General features: G+C 35.7%; 1 protein-coding gene across 5 annotated transcripts in view; it reads right to left on the bottom strand.

Annotated features, from left to right (window-relative positions):
* ATG7 (autophagy related 7) overlaps window positions 1-24,905 on the bottom strand; it is a 73,177-nt gene that overhangs the window by 16,113 nt on the left and 32,159 nt on the right. Inside the window, exon 19 of one of the 5 annotated variants that reach the window (XM_015874781.1) lies at window positions 11,145-12,181. The exons of the other annotated variants lie outside the window; for them this stretch is intronic. Within the exon in view, the coding sequence (XP_015730267.1) occupies window positions 12,167-12,181 (15 nt within the window). The 3' untranslated portion in view covers window positions 11,145-12,166. Of the gene's footprint in view, window positions 1-11,144; window positions 12,182-24,905 lie in introns of those variants that run through there. 5 annotated transcript variants of the gene reach the window in all.

Genomic DNA, 24,905 nt, shown 5'->3' with positions numbered 1-24,905 from the left:
TTTTCCCCCTGCAAAGTTATAGCAAGCAAATGTTCAGCTTCAGCAGCAGAATACAAATACATGCAAATGTGAAATAGGAACAGATTTACTTTATCTAATTCCAAAAGGCTGAAGTGGCTTATCAGAGTACGTCTCATACATTTACTACACACAAATATGTCTTCTCAAATAAAATGTGTAAAATAATTGCCAAGATGCACATAAATATTCACAAAAAGCCAGAACAGAAACTCCAAATAGTAATTTACTTAAAACCTTGAAGAAAAAGAAATATTTACAACTGAAGACATTATGAGATCTATAGAGAGCATGTTTTGGGAATATGCAAAACACAAATGCGAGTTTATGACGCTGCAGTCTGAATTTTCATGTTTGAACTCCTGCTGTTAATTTTTTAATGAACACAGCATGTTCTAAGGAATATAGTCAAAATATCCTAAAGAATTATCCAGGCAACATTCATTACAAGAATTTGAACTTCACATTTATATGATGCATGTACTCTTACTGATAAAACAACAAAGACTTTCAGCAATCAAAGCTTGAATAAATACTGTGAATAGAAAAGTAATGTTAGTTTGATAAGTCCATTAAGGTACTTCATGGCATGTAGTAATCTTAAATTCGATTGCACTTTATGTACAGTAAGCTTTCACATGCTTCATTTATAAACTCTTATTTGGCAGTTCCTATTATTCTGTTCCCTAGTGCGTCTCCTTTTTTGGACATCTGTTTCTTCACACATTTTTCCCCAAGGCAAATCAGCTGTCTTCACAGCTGAATGAAATTCCCTTCTCCGGCTCAAAGAGAAAACCTTTTTCTGTTTAACCAGCAAGAAACCCATCATCAACAGAAATTCTTACCTGTAGTCTGGTTTTGGAATACTAAGAACATTCTTCTGCCCGCACAAATTTGTATACCCTGACTTGGAAACAAAAATGTCTATTATGAAGTTTTTCATATGTCTTAACTGTGCTTTCTAACATGAGGGCCTCCTCCTAAACATCTTGCAACAACAAGAGCTAGTTACAACGGAGCTAACTTCCGTTATGCAAATAGTATCTGTGCCAAGGTTTCTGTAAAAATTAATAATGAAAAAAATGCAGAAATGTTCTTACACCCTGACTATTGCTTGTCACAGCGAGACCTTACCATCTGTTAGCTGAAACACAGTAGCCAACTGTGAGTGCAGCCTTCATTAGTACCTCGTAACCTTAAACTTCAGGCTGTTTCAAGTTACATGTTATTGCAAATATTGGACTGTCTTCAAAACACACTGCTCCCACTCCCCTCTTCAGTGCTGTATCTAACCATTAAATAACTCCACACGAACCATCACTGGAGAGTCAAATAATTAAAGCTGGCATGACTTGTAACTATTTTTCTTCAGAACACATTGCTATTAAGTAACCATGTCACAGTAGCACTCCAGGACTCCTGTCATGATGTCGTGATTCCCTAAGACAAGTTCTAACTAACCATAATGTTGCTACTTGAAGGCCACTGTACCCCATTGCAGGGATCAGTGTGACTCATAAACCATCTATCTCATCACTGCTCATGCCCGTTACTGTCTTCCTGCAAGCAGGATATTCTGGCTTATTTATAAATGCATTTCTACATTCAAAATATTCAGAATCAAGTATCAACCAATAAAGGGACAACTACTTGCAATTTCCTCTTCAAGCCAAAATTCTTAACTATTTCTTATGGATACCATATAATAGCTTGACTTGTGAATAGTGATACAAAGGAAGAAAAATTATCATGCTAGAAACCAGCAGAACTGAAAATAAAAACAAAACAAATAAACCAACCAGTGCAGTTGGGATAGAGCAGGAGAACTGTGTTTTAACTAAAAAATCTAAGAGCATATTGCTGCCATCATGGATCCAGAGAGTGATGGGGACAGACACAGAATTCTGAGGGAGGAAGATAACAAAGAGCTATAATTAAGCAGGTAGGTTTTTTTTCTGTTAGAAAGTTCCAGAAAACAATTTTCTGGAGCCAATATTCCAGTGAAAAGCACAACAAAACTATTTGTTGATATCCAGCTATCAACAACCAAACAGTTTTCATAAATTCACCCATCTTATTCCATAAACTCAAATAATCTCTGAGCACACATTCCACATCTAGTCCTGACCTCTTTAATTCTCTCCAATCATCTGATAAATTCAACCAATTAAGACTCCAGCAGTAAGCTCTGGCAGAGAAATCAGCCTAACAAGCCTTCTGCTTGCTCACTCTTGCATGCTGCTGCAGATTATCATACTTTTGGGGATGGCCCATACAACCTTTCATGAATCTGCACTGTGAGATGACTTAGGAAACTGACCTATCTTTGAAGCAAAACAGATTTAAAAAAAAAAAGAAAGAAAGAAAAAAGAAAAAAAGAAAAAAAGTGGGAAAATGGTAACAGTGAAACAGAGAAACTTGCTTTTCCAGTGGTGTTAGTAAGTCTAACAAAATTCTCAACAAGCATTTCTGAGTTTATTCCTCAGACTACCACAGCCATAGCTAATGGATCCAGGCAACAAACTTAAGAGAGCATCACTGCGACAATTTTTAAAGGTTGGTCAAGAGATAATTTGGACAGCTGAAACACGTACAGAACTTGGCTTGTTACGAGCAAACTTCTGGTATCTGATGGCTTAACAGTATATCTAATGAGAGTCAACATCTTTAATGTTAGGCTGTCTTCAGAGAGTAAACTAATAAACACTTTCAGTGTTAATTCAAATGAAGACAACTCACTCAGTCGCCACTTCCCTTCAGATACTTGTTTCTGTCTTTCAAAAAAAACTATGATGCATGACTCCTCTGTTCAAGAGATAAAATCAGAACATGTCTTCCAGTGACTAAGATCTTAATTTTGGTCCCTTTGAAGTCAGTGGGAATTTTGGCATTTATTTAAATGACGAAGGATCAGATCCAAATGTATTTGCGCAGCAGCTCTGGAAGAATGCCAGCCTTAATAAAATCAATTAAAACATTTTAAAGATGCAGCCAATCAAAATATTTATCTTCAGACTCGTTTCAGTGTTCAGCATGTCTCTTCAGCTGAAATGCACACTGATGTTGCTTGGCGGAGGTAATACAATGCTGCAACATGTTCTACAGATTTCATTATACAATACTCTTGTTAATGCAAACATTTGAATGAAAAGCTTGTAAGGACTTAGCAGTACTAAAACACCACTCACATTATTCTTTCTCATCTTTGCTAACAGAATAATGTCTTTGATAAGTTTGGCACATCAAGGCCTTAGTCCTACTGTTGAAAAAAGTTCATGAACTCACCAAGATTTTCCCCTTAAGTAAAGAATCCTTTTCTACTTTAAGATAAGTTGTAATATTTCTTTTACAGAAATTAATTATATTGTTTCAATGAGAATCAAATAAAAAAAACCAAAAAAACAAACAAACAAAAAAAACCCCTTGTGTGTATTACTATTTACTACTATCTAAAAGTACTAAGTAAAAAATAAAGCTGGAGATATGACTTTTTTTTTTTCCCCATTGTGGCTTATTATCAACATGCTCTTACTCTTGCAGTACATAACAGTGTATTATAATTTGCTATTTTCAAAGATCTTTTAGAATGACAGACAGAATTAGACAGAATTAGTCGGATGCATTTCCAGAGCGCACAGGTCAACTGAAAGCAGACTCAGTGCTAACACTTTACAGTTCCTGTTTCGTTCTATTCTGAACATGTTTTTAAAAGGTTAATAGAAGTAATCTTGTTCACATCTTGCTGGACTATTTACATGCATGGATTCTCTAAACATTCAACAGCCTTATGAATGCTGAGGGTACTTTACAAATGTATTCTTCCATGTTTTGTTGTCTCTGCAACAACAAAGATTAGCACATATTTTCCGTTCTTAATATTACAGCAGTATTAACATTTTCTTACCACTATGGCAGGGCTTTCTGAATTTGCTTCAAATGAGAAATCCAAAAAGTTGTCTGAGATATAAACTATTGTGAAAAAATGTTGTCTTACCATCTGTAAGTTGATGGTTAGTAAGAAATCAGTGAGTAACAGTCAACATTCTGAACAACGGCAGGGATGGCTCTTGAAAAAGGGGATAGAGACTACTAGCTTCAAATAACAACTGTGTGCTAATTCTAAGAACACATATTATCAATGGCCAGTTGTACAGCTAGAAGAACCAAGCATTCTGTGTTGAGGTATCAACAGTATAGTTGCATTAAAAGTTCTACTTAGCTTTTAAATATGTTTCTGTCTACTTCTAATTATGCTAAAAATATGAATGCTTTAATCTTTAAAAAAATACATTAGAAAAAACATAATACAATTTTTGTGGGGAGCAAAAGAACTTCTGGTTTTAATTACTGTATCACAATTAAATTACCTAATGTACATAAGATCTGCAAAGCTTGGAAACAATAGTGGGTGGTGTTTCCTGGAATAGGGCGATACGTCTTATGACTGGGAAGGAACACACACACCACCTCATTTTAAAGTTAAGTCGCATAGTTCAGTCCACAGAGTCAGGCAGAAATTAAGAACAGGAAACAGAGAGACTTCTTGTCAGGGTTACTATTCAGAGAATGGAAAAGTTAAGTTAATAGCCTGAGGCAAATAGTTAAAAGTAGCTGAAGTCAATTATAATTGTTTCTACAAAATAGTACGTCCATTGCTTAACCTAAGCAAGAGCAAAGAAAACCTAGATGACTTTTAAGATTTAGATATTGCAAGAGTGCACAGTGTAGTACTGCAAAAACCTTCTGAAGATTACTTCAGAAATTAAAACTCTTCTACCATTTTGTGTGTTTAAAGCTACAGGACTTAAATTAGCATATATATGCATACTACATATAGATACACAGACTGCAAGTAAACTGAAAGCCATTTCATACTTAAACACAAAAACCCAATGTGGTAAGACACATTACCCATGCTTTTTGTTACTGCTTTTTTACACAGAGAACTACAACTTAAACAGGCTTTGCATACTTTATTCCCAATTATAATTTTAAAACCTTACTCCCAGTTTATCTAGAACAACTAATCCAATTTATATTCTATTTACAGCAGCCTTTTCTAGAATCAATTTTCATTTACTCACATTGTAAGACTGAGAAATGGAAACTCAAAAATGTTCCCAAAGCACTCATAAACTAAACTGATTGTTCAATACTGCAGAGCTTCTTACTGAACAAATGATGCTGTACATTAACAACTTAGGCAATAAATGTAAACTGTCCTGTTTTTAATCAGTGCACCAACTATCACTACTAATTCAAAAATGCGCTCTTTGAAATCTACTCTTAGAATATATTGTACTAGAACACCAAGTGCCCTTTCACAAAATAGAGAGAAGTGTATACTGTAAGTTGCTGATTTTTTTTCCTGTAGCTGTAAACACTAAATTAAGAAGTTTCACAACAGCTTAAGACTTGTTTTGAAGTAGATACTTTTTCTTGTTCATGGTTTGTATGAAAAGCAGGGTGCTCAGTCTGGATACTCTCCTTAATTTACGCCATGAATCACAGAAATTACTTGGTTTTCAAACTGATCACAGAAGGCAATAAGCTTATTTCTCTCTATATAAGTCAAAAGCAAAACTTATTTTGGCTCCTAAAAGATTTCCACCTTTTCAAAACTGGTTTTGTATGCTTATTACTAACCATAGTTTCAACTTAGTTTAGACATGTTCACAATTAAAAGATGCACCGTGTCAACTATAGAAAGAAGACATGTGAAGACTTCTCGGCCTTTTGGCTAAGATCATGTGTAGTGTATAGTGAAGAAACTGTCTAAATCCAAATATCATTTATCCGAATTACTTTTAAAGGAAAAAGACTTACGCTAGATACTTATTAACTAACATAAAAATTGATGGCAAGCACAAACAGAAGGGACATAGTCAACTCTGCTTCCAGAGTTTTATGCTCTGGGTAGTGCTACCATGCCCAAATGCAGACCTCAATGCAATACATGACATTCTATATCAGTGAGTAAAGAGTTATATATGCAAGAGTTATAAAAGATCTTGGTCACTTCCTAGCAGAAGAAACCACTAGAATTATGAGCATACATTGCTTAAAGAAAGCAAGACAGAGATGGAAACAACACTGTCTAGTAGGATACTCCTTTTTAATTTGGAACAGCAATTCTTTCTCAAACTGTTTGTTTCGACTAAACAGAAACAGAAGCTTTGCTAAAGGGGAAATTAGTAGTCTTTTACACCAGAGAAAGCTTTAATTACTATCAATCTGAAGTCTAGCACAAGAGACTTAAAACTGAAGTCTCTCTCTTTTTTTTTTTTTTCTGCATGTATGTCAACATACTTCCCAATTTCAGAATTAGTATTCATAAATAATTGCCTTGGATGGTAGTTCTTTGGCTCTAACAGCAACTCCTATATTTAATATCAACCGAGCTGAAAAGTTCCTGAGAATGTGCAGCTATCTGGAAAATTAGTACGTATTTCTACTGCTGCAAAACCATTTATGTTTCCATGCCATCAACTGTGAACAACCCATGAATTAAAACTTACATTCAAATGATTTTGATGAAGATTATATTTAAAATATATATATATATTTATTAATTGATGCAACTAAGGACAGCTCTTACCAGTGCTAACTAAGGGGCATGGTTAAACAAAGGATTATTACCAGTATTAGGTATTAAACAGGAAACCTCAATATGAGATTTTAGCATAGCTTAAAGTTTTGGAGTGAACAAAACTTGCTCACTGAAACTCCAGAGCTAAAAACAGCGATAGATTTATGCATGAATTACAATGCCTGTGTGTTCTTCTCTAAGAATTTCTATACTTTTGCTGAGATTCCTGTAACAAATTAGTTTAGGGACATCTGGAGCCCATTTACTGTAACCCCCATACCAAGCAGAGCCAACTACATCAGGCTGCTCAGGCTTTGTTCAGTCACATTCAGAGCATCTTTAAGATGCTCAATGTCTCTCCATCCTTGGTCCAGCATTTGACCACTCTCACGATAAAAACAAACAAAATTAACCACCTTGTTCCTTATATGAAGCGAGAATTCCTCATCCTGCAACTGTTCTGTCACTGTGTGTTTCCAGGAGTTTCTCTGTACACTCCCCTCAGGTATGTGAAGAGTGAAGAAGGATCTCCCCTCACCCATCTGCTTGCAAAGCGGAACCAACCCAGTTGTTTCAACATCTCACATGCCACATGCCTCTTCCCACAAGCCGTTATGGCATATCTCAGTCATACTCCCTACAACCTCTGCTGCACTGGGCCTGACTCTCCTCTAATCAGGCCCAAACAGCACCAAGTCTCCTGAGTATCTGAGTGGTGTCTACTGAAATATAAGATTTTCTCTTGGGCTCTCATTTACTTCAGTGCTGCAAAGATAGTTTGCAAGCAACTGTAAAGGAAAGCCATTTTTATACCTCCTCCTCAGGCTGCAGTGTGTAACGACACTGCCCTCACTCCACAGAGAATTGCTCCCACTTGTAAGGAACCAGCTGCAAGCTGTGTGACTCTCACATCTCAAGAATAAAGAAAAGATAATAATCAGATGCTAGCTGTAACATTTCACACCCCTGGCAGTCTGACTGACCACTTTACTAATGCGGAATTCAATATTATATGCATAAATTATAAGCCAGAAATTAATGATTTGTCCCACTGCTTAAATTCACCCCTTTTCTTCCCACATTTGTCAGCATCACACGCTCTGGAAGACAGAATATCTTTTTCCAAGTGTAGAGCCCTTATTAGGTTTGAGGAATTATTAAAAAAAAAGAAAAAAGGGCAAATCTACACAAGCTATTGGATTAGATATGTGTAAAGTAAGGAAAGTAACTACTTGTAAAACAAAACCAATTCCTCCAAATACAATGAAAACCTTTTCTAGAATGAAGATCGCTCCTACTTGCATAGTTACTTTGATATAAAACTCTTGATGCTTCACCATGTTTTTGTTTTGCTGGCTACAGTCTGGACTATTTTTCTGTAAAATTACAAATGTTTGCAGCCAAAGGTATTCAATAGCAGGATTTTTGTTCCCCTTCATACAAATGAATCCTGCATCACTTAGGTAATGAGAGCTCTTATACAACATTCCCCTTTTTTGTAAGTAAACATTGCTCTCAGTTAGAAACCAGCTTTCAATATCTATTCATAGACAGTGAACAGAACAATGGACAGGTATAATATTACCTTTTTGGTTACTGGGTAAAATCAGTCAAAACAAGCACTCAAGAACTTGTTTTATTTAGTTAAGACCATGTCCAAACAAGAAAAGACACAAGTTCAATTTAAGGTTATTTTCCTTCAAGTAGGAGAAAGTGCATTTAAAGCCAAACAACACTTAATTTTTTTGTACATTTAATTAGAAAAAAATCCCCCAAAAGACAACCTGCACACAGTCAACAACTACCCTGGCTGCTAAATATTTTTATATTTAAGACAATTGAACCAAAAGCAGCATGAAAGCACAAATAATAATATATAACAAATAACAAAGCAGTTACTGAGGCTTTTTAAAGAAGGTTTTACCTCTTTCTTAGTTTTCAAAACACTGCATGTAAAACTGAGTTGTGAGATTGCACATGCAAATATAGTCTGTTATGCTGGATTTCAGTCAGCATCTTACATAACTGAAGGGATTGCAAGTACCTCCACAGCTGTCTGGATGCAAAACAAAGCCACACTCTCCAAAAAATAATTCCATCTTTACACCCATTTCAGAAGGACCATAGTGCCACAGCCAACAGTTAGCCAATTAACCAAAAACCAAAACAGAGCAGGCCTTGGTCACATCCTGGAACTGTAAAATTGCAGGCCTAGAAACACACTGTGAAAAAGAAAGTGGAGGAAGGAGGGAGGCATTGGCTGGGGTGTCTTTTCAACACCACTGCTTCTCTGGGAACACAAGTAAGACACATCCATAAAAAAAATTTCATCACTCAATGATACGACTTGCAAGTGTATGTCCTAATTTGTTTAATTTTTAAAATTGCTTTCTTATGATACACCCAGAGAAATAAAGACAAGCAAGGGCTACTGTTCTCTTGAAGAGCTGGAAGACATTTGTGAAGGCATAAACATATGAAATTCAAGCCAAAGACCTCCTCTTTTTTCTCTTATTCAAATATTTGATGAATAATACTATCAGTACTCATAAAAAAAGTACCAGCTAATGACTCAAAGGGCAAGATAACCTGCTTCTTTCAGGTTTTGTTTTTCTGCCTAACATATTCAAAGAATCACAATACATTCTTTAAATCATGAGGCAACACTCTACAAACATGAAGTCATACCAGTTTGGCTGAAGTATCAACAATGGAAACTCCTTTCAAGCAATTGCCAGCAAAAACTGTCAGAGGCGGCCCTACAGATTCACATAGTGCAGGAGCTAAGTGCATACAAAAGCCACTGTCCAAATTTGCACTTAGTGTTATTTTTATCCCTCAGTTCAAGTATCCGTAGATGAGCACTATAGTACACTGGCACAAAATTTGACTGGTGAACTGTGGAAAAAAATAAATCAAAGCTACTTCCAATACAACTTTCATATTCTGATCTTTTAAATCCCTTCCTTAGCAACATAAAACAACAAAGCATAAATACAAAGCTAATTTATTACCTACATCTTCATTGCTTAAGCTTCTTCTTTTTTTTCTGCTAGTCATCTCTATGTGTCAGCATTCCATAACAAACTGCATTAATCAGTGGCCTAAAGGTGAAGTGGCAATACAGGGGCCACATTTGCTGAAGGTACAATTTAATTAATTGTTTATTATACCTGTGAAGGGGGGAACACATGAGAACTATAAAATCTTTGAGACATGCTAACTGACGAAGTGCCAAGTGTAAGACAGCGTAATTAGGAATTCAATTTTGTTAAACCCACATTCCTTTTTATTATATTTTCTCTTGTTTTCCCAAGGAAAAGTTACTTGGGATACCTGAGAAAAATCTGCTACGCAAGCAACAGCTTTCAAGAAGGGTATATGGGATCTTCTTTCAAATTCAATTATGTTAATTACAAAGCAATTTATAACCTGAAGATGTTGACTGGTATTGAGCAACTTCAAGGAATTTAAGATCCCAAGAATAGATCACTGCACATGAACATTCTGATAGTTGCTGAGAAATTCCCCATGGGCTTCACACAGTAGCGTTGTAGGCAGCATAGAAATACTACAGATGTAACCTACTCATATTCATAAAAACACATGGCATCTGTGTAACAGGGATGTTAATACTATTTGGTTAGTAACAAGACTTCACTTTGCTAAAATTATGGATTGATATGTACATTTCAGAGCCAAATTATCATTTGACTATATATTTTTTGTAACATTATTGTCAAGACTGTTTTAAATCAAGTTCACATGCATTTATAATCAGTGATGAAATAGAAAATAAACTCACTGGAAAAATACATCTCTTTGTGTTGGACTACACAAATAAATCAGAGAAGAAGGCATGCCTATCAACAAATATGCAGTTTTAATGTCATAAGCTTTCTGTTTTCTAAGTAGAACAATCAGAGGACAGTTCTGCTTTCTGTCTAGCTTTCTTCTCTATGCCTCCAGTTATCTACATAAGCTGGTAACATTAGCTATCTAGACATGAGTCTATCAGATATTCTGTGACAGTGCTCTGGCAATACATGATTAAAGTATTCTTAACTATATCCTCTAGTTAGAACAGTTTAAAAGGAAGGACTAAGTGATTTAATCTTTGCAGCAGTATATTGTGGTACCCTAGGAAACCATAACAGAGAATCAAAGAACTCTGTGTGACAGCAAAGAATCAGACATCAGCATGCAAACAGGATGAGGAGATATAAGCTTCAGTCAATTTTTTTTTGCTTTAAACTGCTCTTCAATTATGCCATAATCCATTTCCTAATTAGTAAGAATACAGTTTTGGTGTGAGCTGGATTAAAATCATTCTTAATGCAGAACTCCAGGCAGACATGGTTCAGTGAGTCCTAATGCAATCTTAATGAAAATAAGCACAAGAGCAATGCCATTGCATCAAAAATGTTGGCAAGTACCATGTTGTCACTGCTCAATAGCACATAACAGCCATACCTACTGTAACATTCACCACCTGAGAACATGTGTGGGTGTCAAACAATTACTCTGGATACATTACTTACGATTTAATTCAGTTTATGTTGAACATAATAGGAAAAAAAATAATGAGTTTTCAGAGCGTGGGGTCAGATTCTAATGAGGCTCAAAACGATAAAAAATTCAACACTGCAGTGAACTTTACATTTATTCCTGTTAATCACGCTACTGAACTAGGTAAGACAAGCAAAACATTTTATTTTTCAAATCCTAATCTACTGAAGAATAGCCAAAAAGCATATGGGTAGAAAAGTCTGAATAATGTACAGTGAACAATGAAGAACAAAAAGAACAAATGCACATTCTAAGTTCTAGACAGCCAATCAGAAAGGCAGATGTAAACGAAGTAAAACCATCAAAAAAATAAAAGCAAAGCTTTAAGCTGTTTAAGCTGCATCCTTTATGCTTGCTTTGCTGTTTGTAAGTAGTGAGCATGCAAGAATCAATGCACAGGAAAAAAAGAAGAAATGGAAAAAAGTGAATTAAATTTAATTTTTTGTATGATTAAGCATTAAAAATTATTAAATATTATAACTGGTTAAACAAGTGAATATTAAGATGTGGCAGTCAATTTTGTTTCTTTATATTTACAGCATTCAATTACATCTCATATGAAAAATAAATGCCAGTAATTGAAAAAAGAAAACAGGTACTCAGAGATAAACCAGAGTCAATTAATGTAATGCTGCTCAGTCGGGGAAGAACTTGAATCAACAGACCTTATTTTGGGTAAGATGACTAGCTGGGTTGCTTGGGGAAATATTATTACAGTTTTGCAGGCTAAAGATTAAGTTCCCAACTACAATTGCTCTTGCATGATCTTGGTTATTCAGCAGCCAAGAATTTTTTTTTCCTCAAGTCTTTAGGGTTGGCTCCCAGTGGTAATTGTAGCTTTACATGTTGCTTTCAGGACACACAGCTTTGTGACCTCCCTGTAAAGTGGAAGTGATTACGTACAATGACTATTTGAAAAACTTGCTGTAACACAACAATATGGCTGACTTGTTTCTCATGTCTTCATCTCACATTGGGAATTGCTGTTTTTCACTTTACTCCTGGCTGTGCATGCATCAATTAGGATTGAAAGAAAAAAAAAAAAAAAAAAAAAAAAAAAAAACAATTAGGATTGAAAGAAAAAAAAAAAAAAAAAAAAAAAAAAAAGAAAAAGAAGCATTATGAAATGGATGCTCATTACTTATGCTAAAACAGCTTGTTTATATGTCAAAGCCATTTAATCAATACCTACCTGTAATAAATGGTGTATGCATGAAACAAAGCACTCTCATTAAAGGTACTCATAACCTGAATTCAAAGCAATTCTTGTTTCACACTGCTGTGTTTTTCAGGGTTGTGCTAGCTGAGGTTCATCACAGAAACTGCTTTCTTTCCTCAACAACAGCCTGTTTTTACATCCTTCTAGCAAGCAGCTTCCTTGTTATTCTGTGAGATCTTTTGCTTCTTACAGAGTTTTACTCAAGGGAATAAGTACTGAGAAGAAGCTGTGGTATTTTTAGTCAGCTTGGTTGCATCCTAAGTCTTGCGTTAGAAAGACTCCAGTCTCACTCCTCCTTGCACAGAACAAAAATGAACTGAAATACAACAGCTGTGCCCAAGAACTTAGCTAACAGACACACAGACACAAAGCAGGAAGGCATGAGAGACAGAGGTTAATTTGCCCAGTGTCAGAGCATAAGCAGAACTACGATTATGCTGTCTACGTGCTTTTTTTCCTGGAAAAATACAATTCATGTGTCTTTACTGTATTTTAGCAATTGCCTAAAACTAAAAGAATCACTCTCTGTCCTTTATCCCACTACTCTTAAAAATTCTCTTAAGTGCACAAAGTCAGGAGAGAAACGAATTCATCCTCGTTCTATGAGATCTGAAAAAGCCTTGCATGGGCCACACTGAACCAAAGCCATGCCAAATATTTACTTAACACAGAAATATCTCTAACCAGTTTTTCTCACATTTATGAAAGTTAATGTTCTGGTTATTGATGATGCGGCCATAAAAGCTATTTTCTTTCCTCTGAAGTACACAGTTTATGGACCATACACGAGAGCTCAGTCACACTGCAAGAAAGCTGACTGTGAAAGTTCCAGTAGACAAACTTTAAATAAGAACCTTGCTGTTCTCTTCCATAAAAGGGAACTGATAAACATCTGGTCTTTGGAAATTACTTTGTGATGTTTGGATTTTGTACCAGCAAACTACTCTCACACACTGTGGTATATCATCACATGATAATGTACTTTTCCAAGAAAAACCTAGTAAAATGAAAGTATTTCATTACCATGAACTCTTGTTTCTTGAAAGTTATATAATTACCGTGCAATCTCTTATAAGATCTTATTTATTTTAACTTTAATTATTTACTTCAATGAAAGGATTATTTCATGAAATAAATACTTTCATTAAAAAAACTGAACAATTATTTCTTCTTCACCGTATATATTTTGTTTACCATATGCCAAACTGCTATTTCACATATGTGAAAAGAAAACTGGACTGAATACATATGAAATAAATTATTGGCAAGGGAAGTACGAGTACTTGCCATCTACAAGATCAGATTCACAAGAAACGCATTTTCCTTTTTCCAAAACCAACAAAATTGTTTAAAAAAAAAAAAAAAGCCAAAAAGAGAATAAAAAGATTGTTTGAAAGAGGAAGGATTTCTCAGGTAACTCTGTTTCCAAGTTATTTAAATTATCCTCAAAAGACTCGCACATTTATCTTGACCAGAACACTATGGTTGACTACAATGAATAAAGACATAAAATTATCAATTACCGTTTTTATTCAAATCTCATTTGATAAACTCAACACATTAATTCTCACTTGTTTGGTAAGACTGTAAACTTCTAATTACACCATCAACATTTCCATTAAGTTTTTGTTGAATGAGCTCTTGAAATCTGCATCTTTTGTTAATGTCTTGTTTTGTCTGTAGACTAAAATAGAATCCATTTTAGTCAAAAATGAACATTGTATTTCCTTAATTTGAGAGATCACCACAGACTGATAGGTAGTTTAAGAGAAGAATTTGTTGCACATACAGTGCTCGCATTGGTCAGTTGTGATACAAACTTGTTTTCTGCCAAATTCCCCCTCTTTGGAAGCACTCAACACATGGCTGGAGGGCACTGTGAGCAACCTGGGCTAGAGGGAGGTGTCCCTGCCTACAGCAGAGGGTTGGAACTACATGATCTTAAAGGTCCCTTCCTACCTAAACTACTCTAAGATTCAATGATTGAATTCAGTAGCTTCACCTCAAAAAACTTCTGCAGATTCAAATCCTACAAAAGTTCTCCATGTGCAGCTTTTCCAAAGGGATATCAACAATGGAGTGCAAGGAGAGAATGCAGACACAGTTTGAAGAGAAAAAGTAATATAAACCTGCTACATAATTACAGTGTTTTTAAAAATATTCTCTAAAATGTATTATGTTCATCATGCATATACTTTATCTGTAATGCACTCAGAATCAGATATAACTCCACAATCAGCTATTTTGTGCTATTCCTTATCCAGAAGTTCAGCTATGCAGCTTAGACAAGTTAACCTTTTTTTTTGGCTCCACAACAGTCAAAAGTAAAGAGGAATATATCTATGAAATATGCTATTTTAAAATGTTGGTCATTTTCTCATGATTTTTCAAAACTTAACAGGTGGAGAAATACAGAAAGCAAAGTTGAACTACTTGACAAAAGCAGACAAGAGCAGAAACAAAACCTGGATTAGATTCAAGGACTGCCGCAATCACTCCTTTCCTGCTAGAAATGCCAATTCCAGTCCAAATCCAAAACAAAAACGAATTATGTGCGGCTTATGACAAATGAAACCGTCATTTTATCTCTGTCACAAACCCAGATATTGGTTCAAAATTAATTGTGATGCCAACAGTCACACTTCCACAACACAGTACAAAATACAGACAGATGAAAAAGCATAGATGTTTTGTTAGCATAAATTGCTGCCTTTCAACTATTTGTTTTTTCCTCTCCCACAGTAGCTCTCTGAAGATCCTAGCAGGTATAAACATGTTCTCTTTTAATTACAGAACTGGATTACTGTTGTAACTGATTCCCAGTTTCAGCAAATTATAATCAAGTACCCATTGCACATAACAACCATCTAATGGCCAAAAAAGCCATAATAAAGAAAGCTTTAATGAAAGAAATCTGGAAACTTGCCACAATTTTATGGCAGCACACTCAAAAAGAAAGAATTATAATCTGTATTCAAGATTAAGTGAGCCTTTTAATCCACATGAACAGAACAGAAATGAACAAGGCAGAGCAGGCAAATTTTGATCAAAAGCAAGAACACATGAAAGTACCAAAATTCCCCTTGGTAAGCAACTGCTAATTATGTAAGAGGGTGCACATTCATTTCATGTAAAGAATTTTGAGGAAAATACAGTATCAGTGTGTTGCTTCCTCTGTGATAATTCACTTATCTACTAACCTTTCTACTGCCATGAAATCTACTTGTTGCTATTTATTTCAACATAATTCATTATCCTGCACTCCCTGGATGCTGGAATGGGCTACCTAGGGAGGTGGTTGAGACACTGAATCTGGAGGTGTTAAAGAAACAATCAGATGCTGCACTGAAGGACATGGCTTAGTGTGGAAATATTGGCAGTAAGGTGGGCAGTTGGACTAGATGATCTTGGAGGCCTTTTCCAACCTTGGTGGAAGGTTCTATGCTTCTACGAATCTGTGATTTGGGGAATTAATTGAGCAGCCTCATAACAAAATTTTAAAGGAGTCTGCAGGATGAATTACAAAGTATTTCAGATGTACAGGCACTGCTGAGCAAGCTAAAGCTGCTGCAAAAGCAACCTGAAGAGCTCTTTGGCTTAAACACAGTTTCATTATTGCGCTAGTACTACAGATGACTGTAACTGCTGACACAATAGTAACATCAGATGTCCCAGACTCATCTTCCAGTCAGCAGAGAGGATGTGAATTTTCCTATTTTGCATAAACCCCACTCTAAAGGGATGTTCATCATCACAGACTTGTCACTGTCTGTCTGTACAGGCCACTTTCCATATGGCTGCTGAGGGCCATTCATTCTGTGAGTCGGACGGTATCACTCAAGATTGAGAGCATTCAGAGTCAGCGAGTTGCTGAGCATTTCTAAATCCCTACAGATAAAACTATCCTTCAGTAACTAAGAAATAAAAATGTCACTTTCTTACACAGCAATACAGCAAGAAGAATTTTTTTTTTAATGGCATTTTTTCAGCTTCTATGAGTTCCATATCAACACCATAGTACAGAATTAAACACAGAAGATGATTTCACAGATCCTCTCTAATAAAAATTCATACCTTCCACAAAGACTTCTTATGCTGTTGAAGGAAAATCTGTCATATTTGTTAATTAACTAGAAATCACACAATCCAATCAAGCCTGAAGTTACACAAAACCAGCAACATTTTTACCACCTAACATCACCCAGCTGAGAACCCAGTTCATATATTTGGAGCTTATACACACTTCTTCCATATTTTTGCTGAGGTCAAGCCAGTGCTGAACCATGATATCATAGAATTCTTAGAGTTGGAAGGGACCTCTGAAGGTCATCTAGTCCAACTCCCCTGCAAAGAACAGGGGCACCACAGCTAGATCAGGTTGCCCAGAGCCTGATCCAGCCTCGCCTTGAAAGTCTCCAGGGATAGTGATGTAAATTAGTCCATCACAGTTACAAGTCAAGAATACTGATTCAGACAAGAAAATAAGGCACTGTGGAAATCCCAGAGTCTACATTGTAAAACTGCTTCAAAGCATCTTGTTCCCTTCCTAAGTCCGTGAGCATCAACCAGCAGACCATAAGCTGTCACTGCTGCACTCTGATACTATCCCTGTGCTATTCTGCAAAACTACAAAGTATCTGGTTTTCAACAGTCTGACTTCTTGCACTTTCTTAATTAAGACAGTTTTAGTTGGAAGGAGATCACTGCATCTTTGATTTGTATTCTCCTACTGTATGATTTTCTGACAGGAGTAACCTCTGAAAGTCTGCCAGCCTCTCTTAAATGAAAAAGATCCTGCAAATCAGATCAATTTAAGTCTCTGCTGTATTGATCCCCACAGTTATGCTTTACAGTTTTGTAGTTCAAATGCCAATACAGAGGGCTTTGGTTATCTCAGTTAACTCATCTCCTGCTCCCAGCTACAGAACAATGTCCACTTGTTTTCTCCCCTACCTGACAGGTTAAAGGAGCTGTGAACTTAGGGGATACACAAGCTTGACAGAAGAGTGAAAATTAAGGCTGAAGTGTCTGTCTGAAGCCCCAGGCAACAGGTTAATACTGGCTGCATAACATCTTCTCATTTCTAAATGCTGTAATTTCCCCTGTGAGCTCACTCAGGGTTAGTCTAATGTTATTGACATGAATCAAAATCAGAAAAATATATTGCAGCAGCTGAACATGTTCTGAATTCAAATGGAACTTCTGGTGATAATGGAATCTTTTGGATTGTTTGCAGATTGTGCAGTAGAAAGTAAATCTTGTCCAAAAGCAACAATGAGAGCTTTTAAAGGCACATGACTGCTATCTCTCGGGCAATGAGCAACCCAATGATGTTGATTCCTCTGCCTCTCCAATATTTTTCAAATAAAACTCTTCTGCAGCACCAACAATGTCAGGATTTCTGCTATACCAAGAACTGCTTCTGGCACATAGTGCACTCGTTAATTTTGGCAGTAAAATATTAACTATAGCTTGTAGGAGCTTATACAGAGAGCTGGAAAAGCCAACACTGACATAACTATTACTACAGTTAACCATTTAACAAAAACACCCCAGATAGAAGAGGGGGAAAAAAAATCCCACAAAATCACATGTGAAATTTATTAATGCAAAATACAGAAAGAAAAACTAACAGAGAGAAACAAAGGATTAAACTAGCTAAAATAACTGCAAAACGCACAAAGAACTAGAAAGCAGCTGGCCTGTGTAACAGGACTATTCTGGCTCTCCTTCCAGAACCTGTGGAAACTTTGAACCAATAGCACACTTGGTTCTGCATCTGCAGTTGCTGTTGGAACTGCACTTACTCATGTCCAAAGTCCTATTCTCTCTGTACTGCTACAGAAGAAATCTTAGTATAGTTACAAGTTAAAAAATTCCATACTGAAATAAACACTGGAGAACAAATGATTGTAAAATAAACATTAAAATGTTGTCTCAAATCACTGCATTGTTTATTTGTGGAATGCCTGCAATTGTTTTTTAAGGGAGTCATAAAAATTCCACACTCACCAGGCCTCCATTCATGAGGGCAATGAACTTCCAGAGGATCTGATTTTTTATGCAATTCAAGAGAAATATTTTCAGATACAATTAAAAAAAAAAAAAAAAGATTTAAAATTAATAGTTTTATTCCTTAAACTGAGCAAAAACTTGCCTCAAACATAAACAATGAAAATTAGAAAAAATAAAGACCACAAGTCTTGTAACCTAAATACAATGCCCATTGTCTGGACTTCCTTATTTCCATGAAGAACATCTGATTTTCATTTTGGATTAGAACATTCTGCTAAAATTACTAATATACTGAGATCTTATTTAATTACAAAATTTTATGGAGAACAACTTCAGTTATAATCTGATCGCTGTTCCGTAACTGTAAATTCACATTCTAACTCTGGAAACAGCAATTCTAACCCAACATTGAATGCTGGTACTGATGATCTCAGACAGAACAGTAGTTCTTGACAGAAAAAAAGCAGCACATAAAACTCAGATCAACTGGCAGCTTTTGTCACTGCTTAGCCAGGGAAAATTTGGCTAGCAACTCGGTATCTCTGTAATTCCAAGAACTTCCAGTATTCTTCTGTGAATAGACACTCACTTGCCAGAGATAAAAGCTAGTCTTAAAATGAATGGTGAGAACAACATTGACAAACTTCTCTCTCATAATTCACTTACTTGGCTATTCCGTTCGGTAAATAAAGATGCACAGAGATCGCAGTTGAACTTGTGAATATTCAATAACAGAAGGGGCTCCTCTTTCCTGCTTGTATGTATGGAAGTGAAAGCATACATGGGAATTCTATGGAGACTCAACATCCTCAGGCTCCTAAATGAACTAAATGTGACCTACCAGGCCAACAATAGTTTCAATAAAAAAGAACATGTAACAGCAACACAACAGATTCAATCCTGCCCTCTTTTTCCAGGATTCTGGAGGAATTATATCATTAAGCGTGAGAGAAATAAAAAATAACAAATAATTTTAAAAATTCTAATAAAAAGTATTGAGAATCCTACTAGAAAAGACTAAAAGAAAATGTATGAGCCAAAATGGAAGGACTGCCTCATGTCAGAACTCACTACTAGTCCAAATTTGATGGCAAAGTATTTCTGACCATGCATACTTAACACTTAATGGAAAAGACAGAGGTTGCTCTGCATCTGGAGCATCACATCCTTACACATATAGCCACCCTCTTCCTCTAGAAACCCATGAGATTACATTAGATCAAAAACTAGTCTCAGAAAGGGAGAACCAAGGGTTGGCTAATTAAACAAACACGCAAGAGGAAGAAAGCTTCTTCAAGCTTTTTCTCTATGAACATTAGTCTTTAAAATGTAAATTTTTAAGTCTGAACCTATGAAGTAATAAGTCTTAGCAATAGGTATTAGAATACTACTCTAGGCACAAGCTGTTGCACAGGTGAGGAAGGTTGCTGACATGGAGCAAGGGGCTTGACAAATACTTCTCCAAAGTGACTATTGAGTTATACCTGATACTTAACAAACATGAAAAACTGGTACCTGCAATTTCTGATTGCTCAATGAGAATATAATTATTGGAAGACGCATGTTTGTACAAGAAGAAAGGGAAATCAATCTGTGTTTCAGAGCACTAAATTGACTTTATAGGTTCAAGTAAAATAATAATAATAATAATAATGAGGCAAGGTAAGTTTGCTGTGAATCCAAAAAATAGCATACTTGGCATCCCAAACACTGCAGATCAAGAAAATACATGAAATACCAACATAGTACTTGATCCTAATCTTAAGTATTTGTCTTCAGAAAGCAAAATTGAAAATAGAAATAAATTTAATGATAAACCAGTCAACAGCTTCACAGTCACTACTAATGCAATTCATTTAATTAATAAAGCAGTTGTTGAAATGCAAAACATTCGTGATCATAAATTGAACTGGAACAAATTTTCTGTATGTGATTCCAACAGAAAATCAAATCTGCCATTGAGAAGCATTCCTGTGTCAATACACTGCATTGTAATAACAATACAAGTCTAGAATTGTTTTTTTTCTGAGTTTACCATAAAGTACATCAAGCAATTCTGTAAATCTGGAAGCTGAAACATTTATAATTTAGTTTCAAATCATGCAGCTACTACTTAAAATAAAACATACAGATGATATATAGCAGAAATTTGAAGATAATGCTGAGAAGTGTAAATAGAGAAATTATGTATGAAAGGACATGAGGAAAAGTGATATGAGCCAGTCAGACAGTTAGCAACAGATGGGATTAAAGTGAATGAGAAAGTGGAATTTCACCACGAAAACGACAGTGAAGACACAGCTCAAAAAACTAAAAGCAATACAGAAAAAATGGAATGGAAGGCTTCAACAAAACTGTATTGGAGTAAGACTTTGGTGTTTCATAGTAAAATGGAAAAACACAACAAAAGGATGAGACGCTCCGAATACTTAAAACACTTGTGGCCCATGAATGAAACAGCTCCATCACCCAACAGCAACAAAATTGTCACAGTAAAAGGGAAATCAGAAAATATTTAAGAAAAAAAAAAGGAAAATATTTAAGAAAAAAATAATAATAGTGGCTTGCATAGTAACAATGTGTGACTATGTCTATATAAGCACAAGAGAGAAAAAGTTTAGTCCAAACAGTTTGAAAAATACCTTTGGGCAGGACACTCTAAGAAAAATGAGCTGAAAGCTTGCAAGACCAGATAAATTCCAGCTGTTGTTCTTTGTGGACTAACAGATTTTTCCTGCTTGCCACTAGCATATATAACATTGGCAAGAGACAATTTCTATGCCTCCATCTCTAAATAAATATAAACAAAACAGAATGTCTTTGAGATTTTCAATCCACGATATCTTGTACTGAATTAAGTAAGAAATGAAAAGTTAATTTATTCCAATGCAATATGGAACATAGGTTCTGCTAGTGAGTATACAAAATTTCATTCCAGAAAATGTTCTCCACGTGGCTGGCTCTACAGATGTTCCTTTATTCTCAAAGTTATAAGGCCAAAGTGGTCAGGGCCAGTCAGCCGAGTTGGCTGGTTTGCTTTGAACAGAGCTCATGTAGTACAGAACGATCCTCTCCACACTTCTCTTCCTACTTACTGTCAGTATGAAAACACACAACGCACTGGTGTGTCTCAAATGTATTACACCACATGCTGTACTAGACTTCTGAAAGCAGTCACTTGGGCAGATGATGACAGAGAACATACTATCTGTTCATAACATTAAAAAAACCCACCCACATATAAGCTACTGTAAGCAGGAGTTGATGCATCACTATCAAACACTCTGGAATATGTTAAGCATGTCACCCTAAGAAGCTCTACAACATGCACCTGGATTCTTTTTTTTTTCCTCCCTCTTTGCTGCATCTATCCAGCAAAGCACTTCAATGCCATAAAACTGAATACTTCAAAAGGAACAGATGATAACATATAAGAAAAATTATAGGCTTTATTCTACAGGGGAATATTATATTAATGCTGAAAGCTTAATTTAGTAATGAGACTCTGCATGAAGGGGGGAAAAAAAACCCAACTCGGTCATGGAACAGTTATATCTATATCTACTCTGATTTTTGATGTAGTTTTGACCTAAGTGCAAAATTAAAAGGACTGAGAAAGGACTTTTCCAATTTGCTGAAATCCAATCACATACTGGATTTCATCCAGGTCTATAGCTCAAAGGCAAAAGGGATTTAGTAATATTTTTACAGAAGTAAATTCCTGATTCACATTACAGAGCAAATGTCAACTGAAACTAAAGAACAATTTCTGTCATTAAATATTTTGCTTTTCTAGTCCAGCCTGTAACAAAAGCAGCAAGACCATTTCAAAATTGAAAACCCTTTCATCATCAGTTACTGCTAGTTTCTCATTTAGACTTACTTAACACTGACATTAAGACATGCAACACTAATTCTGCATCATGGCAATGAGCAAAAGATGACTGCTTAACTAAATCCAATATCCCAATGAGTATTCTGAAATCAACCAGATGTTAAAACAATAATTGTTTTGTAACATCTCCACAGTACTACAGGCTTCATATAATGCAATGGGATGCAACTTTCTGCAGCAAGTTACTGTATGTCACACCAGTCTCCAAGCTGTGTTAATGAAGCAGTTTGAAAATACAGTAAATTTTATACAGCTAAGATTAATGGAGTGATTAAATTGACAGGAATGCTTAATTCACATAAAAAAAGGACCTTAAAGCAATCCAACACACCACACGGCTGTTTGGAATTTCTGCTTCATCGTCCTAATTACACTAACGCTGTGACTAAATTTTAGAGATAATACAGAAAAATGTCAGAGTTCAGTTCTTTGGTTTCTAAACCCATGTTTTCCTACTTTCTTATTACCTTATGTTTGAAAACTATATTTAATGCTCTTTGTGTCCTTCTTAATTGCAGAACATTTATAGCTAACTCACTTGACCTACCTAGTATTTCAACAAGCTCCAGATTCCTTCCAAACTACAACAGCGGCCAATTCCTTTCTCTGCCTCCAGGACAAGATTTTCAAGGGCACTCAATGCTTGTCTTGCTTAGACACACAAAGCACTGACACTGTCCTCTCATAACTTTTCTTCCTGACTGCTCTCTGCATCTTTGCCCTCCAAGACTCAAACTGCAGACACCTCCTCCAGGAAGGAGAGTTCCTCCCTCACACACATTGGAACAATATATTCTTTATGACATATGCTTTAATTCTCACCTATGTCACAGAAAAATAGAATCTAGGCTAGAAAAGACCTTTAAGATCACCATGTCCAACCAACAACCAAGCACTGCCAAGTCTTCCATGCAGCCATGTCCCTTGGTGCCATGTCCCTTGAACACCTCCAGCAAAGCGGATTCCATCACCTCTCTTTGCAGCCCATTCCAATGCTTGACCACTCTCTCCATGAAGAAATTCTTACTGATATCCAATCTAAATGCCCCCTGGTCATCTCCTTGTGTCTTATCAGACAATCATTCCAGCTATAAGGAATACCGGTTTCTCCATGTAAATGCTTAATTTATTACTTTCTTTAAGTACCCAGTAATTTGGAGGCTTAAAAATACCTCACTAAAATTCATTACCAGCTCAACGTCAGCTAAAGTCTGTCAAATCTACTGATTCATTTCATATTTCATTCATTTATTATGCTTCATTAATTCTAGATTTAAACGTTTTGAACAAAATAATGAAACTACATACAACTAAAAGTACCAACACCTCTAAGATCCCGCCAGACTTTGCCAACTTCTTTAATCCAAAGTGATCACGTTTCCAAGTATAACAAGTCCTGTGATGTCTGTAATAGCATCTCATTATAGTAGCAATGGTATTCATGTTATAGCTCCCTCGCATGCCTGAAGTATTAATCACATCCCATATGAAACATGAAATTAGAGTACTCCTGATACTTTTTCTGAAGCAGATCAGCTAATCAGAGCCTCACACAAAATTAAGAAGAAAATACAATGATCTAGACAAGTTGTTTTTGATACTGGAATCAGATTGTAACTTTCTGGGTACTGTTTTGCTAATTTATCCCTTCAGATTTAAACTATCCTTCTAAAAAGGCAGTCTAATCTATGAGCAATTTGAACTTCCATCTCTTAACTTCCACATATTTTCAGTACTTCTTATAGTGAGCAAAACTCATGCAATTAGGGTTTCTTTTGGAGACTGGAAATAGTATCTTACTTTCCAGCTGCCCCATCTTTGTGAGAATGTTAGTGAATATTAGTTAGAATTAAAATGAAGCCTAAATGTAACGACTGTCATTCTCCAAAAATAAATACAACATTAACAATAATAAAAATGTATTACATATAAAGTTATTTGCCTGTTGAGAAAGAGATGAAACTAATGATTGACATACTCTACCAGCCAACTCCATTCTTCCATAACATATGTACAGTTATCATAGGTAGCATACAGCATAGTATTAGCACCAGTTTGGTATGCACCATGTGTAGCAGAGGCAGATCCACAGATTAGGACATATAAATCACTCACCCAGGAAGAAAAGAAGGCTATGCATTTGCCAGCTAAGATAATTAATGTGAAATGCATGTTTTTACAAGGGCTATTTAAAGAAGCAGTATTTGTGGGAAGAATGAGTCAGAGCAAACTTCGTATACTATAGTTACTCAAAGTGAGAAGACAAAGGGAATTAGAACTTACAAGATATTTTTTTAATAACCAAGAAACATTAGCAAAAACAGCTGTTGCACTGTAATAATTTTAAATAGCTCTGCTATGCCTTCATATTCTCTTCTAGTAGTGGTTTTCTCTCAACTTTCATTTTGGATTTGCTATTGTTGGCACACTATTTCAGTAGATGCTAAATACATTTTTCAACAACACAGACCCTTTTAAAACTGAATCCTTTAATTTCCATCCCTCGACATGCTGGAAAACAACAATTAAATCCTTCACAAGTTTATTTGTGCATCCCTTCTCTATTTCTGTGACTTGTTGCAATAGTTATAGCAAAGTAA

The sequence above is a fragment of the Coturnix japonica genome, chromosome 12, assembly GCF_001577835.2.
Source record: "Coturnix japonica isolate 7356 chromosome 12, Coturnix japonica 2.1, whole genome shotgun sequence".
Lineage (NCBI taxonomy): Eukaryota > Metazoa > Chordata > Aves > Galliformes > Phasianidae > Coturnix > Coturnix japonica.
The sequence above is the reverse complement of the archived record's forward strand: the minus strand, read 5'-3'. Positions and strand labels throughout refer to the sequence as shown.